At 35.9% G+C, this 5,126-nt stretch overlaps 1 protein-coding gene across 1 annotated transcript; it reads left to right on the top strand.

Moving 5' to 3' along the window:
- Positions 1–1,411: 1,411 nt before the first annotated feature.
- LOC134235079 (zinc finger MYM-type protein 2-like) lies at positions 1,412–2,799 on the top strand. The gene is made up of 2 exons (XM_062717164.1): positions 1,412–2,393; positions 2,513–2,799. Exons 1-2 carry the CDS (start codon positions 1,412–1,414, stop codon positions 2,797–2,799), a joined length of 1,269 nt encoding a protein of 422 aa, XP_062573148.1.
- Positions 2,800–5,126: the final 2,327 nt, after the last annotated feature.

Genomic DNA, 5,126 nt, shown 5'->3' with positions numbered 1-5,126 from the left:
GGGGTATTTTCATTCTCTATCATCCCTGAAAATTTCAGGAAAATCCGTCCAGCCATCTCTGAAAATCCTGCCGACAAGATTTGGGGAAAAAATAATAAGAAAAAACAGTAGAATTCTATAAGGTCTTCCGTCTGAGACGGGGGGACTTAATAAATAAAAATCTTTATGATATGATTTTCAACTTTTAAGAAAAAGGGCTTGCCTGCAGAAATGAATTTTATTTTTGTTTACAGAGAAAGTAAACATAAATGTCTGAGCCTTTATCTTCGATAAATTTGTACTTTTCATTTAAAAAATGCCAATTTTTCAAACTTCATTCATGTTCTTGAACTCTTATGTTAAATACTTATAGATGAATACCAGTGGGAGAGGTCGGTGAAGACATAGGAATGTTCTCCTGCCATAGCTGGATCAGCTACACAGAGGGTCGTGATGAATGAGGAAGTAGATGGTATCTCCCAGAATGCAGTTCAGCCTCAGGTTCCAACTGTACAACCGAAATTGGTAGCAGCAGTGACTGAGCAGGTGCTGCAAGCGCTTTCCGAGGAGGAAAAAAAAGGGGTACTATAAGAAGCAAAGCTCAAAAAGGTTCCAAACACAAAAAAACGAGAACGCCAAGCTCTTCGGGTACCGATTCTGATATGAGATGAATCGACAGATAATTCTGATTCAGAGAGATGGCTGTGAGCTAATATCAGATCCTACAACTTCGCAAATAGATTTAAAATTGAAAAAAAAAAAAATTGGCAGAATAAATATGTTGATTTCGTAAAGTTGCTTCCAAGCGATGATCTCACTTCACATAAATTATTGCGCCCACAAAACACTGGTAATTTGTATCAAAACCAAAAGGTTTATCCAAATAAGTGAGCATTGGATAACAGCATATTAAACATTTTGGCAGTATATTCTGAAAAATACCCAAAGCAAATTCCAGCTGTGATCAAACATGGGTAGATTGTTTGAGAGTTGGCTAGAAGAAGTTTGGGTCAGTCAACCAGCTGAGGGGATTCTATTTGCATACGATTTTTTAATAAAATATGTAAAGGTTACATGCCAAAAACTGTCCATTCTGAGAGAAGAAAGAACTATTGGAGGGCCGTTAGGCCCGACAATAGTTCTTTTTTCTCACAGAATGGACAGTTTGAGGCTTGTAACCTTTTTAAAACATTTCATTCCATTGTGTTCAGAATGGACTCTCTTAGAAAAGTTTCTCTCTTGCAACGTCAATGAAGTAAACATCCTTTGTATTAAATTTGGCATTGTCTTCTTAGTAGACTGTCTCAGGTAAATTTGTTGATTTAAATACTTTGAATAGGATTCACTTCAATTGTTAACTTAGTGGACAGTTACAGGTGAGTTCCTTGGTTTTGTATAAAAAGCATGCACATCGAACACCACTTCTTAGTAAATGTCCCTGCGGTTAATGTCCTCTTCAGATGGAGAAAGCGTGTTTTTAACACAAAACAAGTTTAGAAAAGTTGATGAACAAGAAAACAACACGGATGGCATTCTCAGTGATATTTTGGATTTAAAAAGAGAACATCCAAAAAAACAACCCAATTTTGACCTCAAAGTAGATTTTTTTTCGGATATTTCTGACGAGGAACTTGTTAAGGCCACCCAAGACATAGAAGGAAAAGAAAATATTGAAAGGTTTGCACGGCTAAATGAAGAAGATTTGGATAATTTGATTAAGAAAGGTTTATCGAAGAAAACAGAGCAAAAGTCAAAGTGGGCAATGACTCTATTTACGAACTGGCAAAATGAACGAAAGTGTATGTTACCAAACCATGATACATTTATGTACCAGGATATTATGATAATGAGTGATGAGGAAATCAACAAAACAATGAGTTTCTTTGTAGCTGAAGTGAGGAATAAATCTGGAGAGGATTACAGACCCAATAGCTTGTATGAAATTGTGTGTGCAATTCAACACAAATTACGACATGAAGGTAGATTCATAAACTTTTTGGATGATGATAAATTTCACGATATGCGCAGTATTCTTGATTCAAAGATGAAAGAACTCTCTGGGCGAGGCATGGGGATAAAGCGGAAACGGGCAGAGATCATAACTGAGGCTCAAGAAGATGAAATGTGGTCCAAGGGAGTTTTAGGAAGAGATACACCACAAAAACTCTTAGATACTCTACTCTTTCAACTAGGACTACATTTTGCACTACGAGCAGGACAGGAACACAGAAACTTGAGGGTTGGGACAAACAGTCAGATTTCTCTTTCCATGGATGCATCTGGACTGCGATATCTCGAATATAGAGAGGATGTCTCCAAAACAAATCGCGGTGGGCTCCAGCACAAAAATCTGAACCTTAAGTTACCAGAGCATACCAGAACAAGAATGTTCCCGAGAGATGTCCTGTGCTCACGTATGAAAAATATCTGCATTTAAGGCAAGTATATTTTTTTAATTTCCACCAAAATATTGCTGTAAGATATATCTTAATTTAAAACACTTTAATCTATAATATGCAATTTTCTTTTAAAGGCCTGAAGCTGGTAAAACCAATGCTCTCTATTTGCGACCTCTGCGGTACCCCACAGATTCCACTTGGTACGCCGACTCCCCTGTTGGAGTACACACTCTTCAACAGACCGTCGCAAAACTGTAAAATAGCAGGATTTACTGGCCACTACACAAACCATAGCCTGAGAGCAACCGCCGCAACACGCCTTTACGATGCTGGCATTGATGAGCAGCTAATAACCGAGAAAACAGGACACCGCTCGACATCTGTTAGATCGTATAAAAGAACAAATGAACAACAGCAATAGTGAGCAAAATCATTCACGGTGAAAATCAGTGTGATGTAGCTATCAAGAAAGCCAAAACCGCAGCCGAAAGTGATTCTAATGTGTGTGCACCAGCTGGTGCTAGTGAAATTGAAATTTCGTCTGGAAGTGTATTTTTCAAATTTAAATTCTAAAGTTGGAATAATTATTACAATGTGTGTAAATCGTTGTTCATGAATAACATGTATATCTTTTGTGTTGGATTTGTTGTTATTTTTTCTTAGTGCTTACCTGTAACTGTCCAATAAGTTGTAAAAAAGTGTCCATCATTTTTAATAGTGGACAGTTTTTCCAACTTCTTGGACAGTTACAGGTAACTTATTGGATTGTTTTTGTTATTTCAAGGATAAGAAGGTATTAAAAGAACAAAAGATGATGTCATAACAATGTTTTAATTGTTGTGATTGTGAATATTTCTTAAAATCTATTTAATACAAAACAAAATTATGAAAAGGCAAAGATTTTTTTTTTTATAAAACATTTCCCTAGCTACCCATAATTACCCTTATAACTCAATATCTAGCCGTAGTCAAATATATCTAGAGACTTTATCACCCAAACTTGCAAAACTGGCGTATTTCTTATATTACAAATTATGAAGTTTTTCATTTTCCATAAAATGCACAAAACACGGTCTACTAAATTACTAAAAACAAATTTATCACAATCAACCTATCAAATACTTGACAGTAAACTCAAATACAGAAAAAGAAATTCTGCAGTTTTACCGTCTCGTCATTTGTCAACCATATTGAATTTTCGGTGTAATTTGTAGACAAATCAAGCGCACCCTATGAGATTGGGTAATAGTCAAATTATGCCATTGTAATAATTTGAAAACAAATGCCTGCAAAAATTAAGAAGTGGGTCACTGTGACCTTCTTTTCTATAAAAATGTTTTAAGGCTTCAAGATGCATGAACTTGAGGTTTGACGATTCTAAACCTCACAGTTTCTGATATGTTAAATGTTTTAAAGATATATATCCATCGATTTCAAAAAGTAGGTCAAAGTGACCTACTTTAAAGTTGGCCTTGTTTGAGGCCCCAAGATGCATCAACTCTCGAAGTTTAATGCTAAAGGCCTTAAAGTGTCCAAGATATGCCTCCAAATAAATTACTGGCCAGGTCCTTTTAAAGTCACTACGTGTTACAGATCCTAAATGCAACGACAGAGTTACAGAACTGAAAGTATGAATTCAGACACAAAGTTGAGGTTTTGGAATTACTATTGATTCTAGAGTTATCCAAGTATATCTAACCTATCACCTGATGGTGTCCATCTATAAAATCGTAGAGAAAATGTCTGCCCTATGCAGAAATACGTTCAAAGCATCAAAAAAGGAATGGTACATTTTGCCAAACCTTTATGCACAGTTATGTAAAAATTTACCCTGTAGCCTATACTTACTCTATTCAATCTAAAATTGATAGTGTGTTCTGTTTTTGGGCTTAAACTAAAAGCATAATTACTTAAACTGCCTGAATCATTTTATCATGTTGATAAAGTGTATGTTTATCCGGATCCATCAAACCATTAAAATTGGTATATCAATTCCAATAACATTTGCATTATGCAGTGATTTATTTTGATGTGCATCCCAAAGGACGTGTACATTCATTGTTTTCATTTTCTCGGAAAATTCCAGAATATCAAATCTATTCACTAGACGCCGAAATATTCCGAATAAAATTTTTTAAAAAACTACAAAAGTCGAACTCTCCTTGGTATACACTTAGTGCATCAACCAATGTGATTCAGCGATATGACATAACGGCGGGGAAACTGATAGACTGTTAATCACGATGCCGCCGGAAAAAAATGCTGATTTAGGGGACGACCATTCGATTCTGAGGGGGGGGGGGGCGGCAATTTTTTTTGAGACGGATTATTTATTTTCATGCCAGTCAAGGACAGATTATTTATTTTCAAGATTATCAAGGACAGATTATTTATTTTCTTCTTTGTCTTATGGTACCTATATCCATTGATTCTAAAATCCCAGTGGGTCCTGGGCGAAGCCCTGGTGGAGGCCCAGGGAGGAAAACCCCCAAGAAGGTCTTGGGTTTTCGTGTATTTTAAGAGTAAAACCAGGCATATAATTATAGTGGTATTGGTTATTATGTACCAAAGTATGACATTACTAATACTAGTCATATCATACTATGAATGAAAAAAGGGGTGGGGGCGAATCCCCCTTAAGCTCTTGGGTGTTCGTGTATTTTAAGAGGAAAACTAGGCACAAAAATATTGGTATTGTACCAAAGTATGGCATAATTAATATTATTTATATCAATTTTAAATTTTAGG

The sequence above is a fragment of the Saccostrea cucullata genome, unplaced genomic scaffold (assembly GCF_032062105.1).
Source record: "Saccostrea cucullata isolate Sc308-1 unplaced genomic scaffold, CSIRO_AGI_Scuc_v1 ctg23431, whole genome shotgun sequence".
NCBI lineage: Eukaryota > Metazoa > Mollusca > Bivalvia > Ostreida > Ostreidae > Saccostrea > Saccostrea cuccullata.
This window is presented reverse-complemented; position numbering and strand designations above follow the sequence as displayed.

Excerpts from the sequence above, each read along its gene's own strand:
- LOC134235079 (XM_062717164.1), top strand. The coding sequence starts at position 1,412 with ATGTCCCTGCGGTTAATGTCCTCTTCAGATGGAGAAAGCGTGTTTTTA. Across the intron at positions 2,394-2,512 it reads GAGAGATGTCCTGTGCTCAC|GCCTGAAGCTGGTAAAACCA; the intron begins GTATGAAAAATA and ends TTTCTTTTAAAG.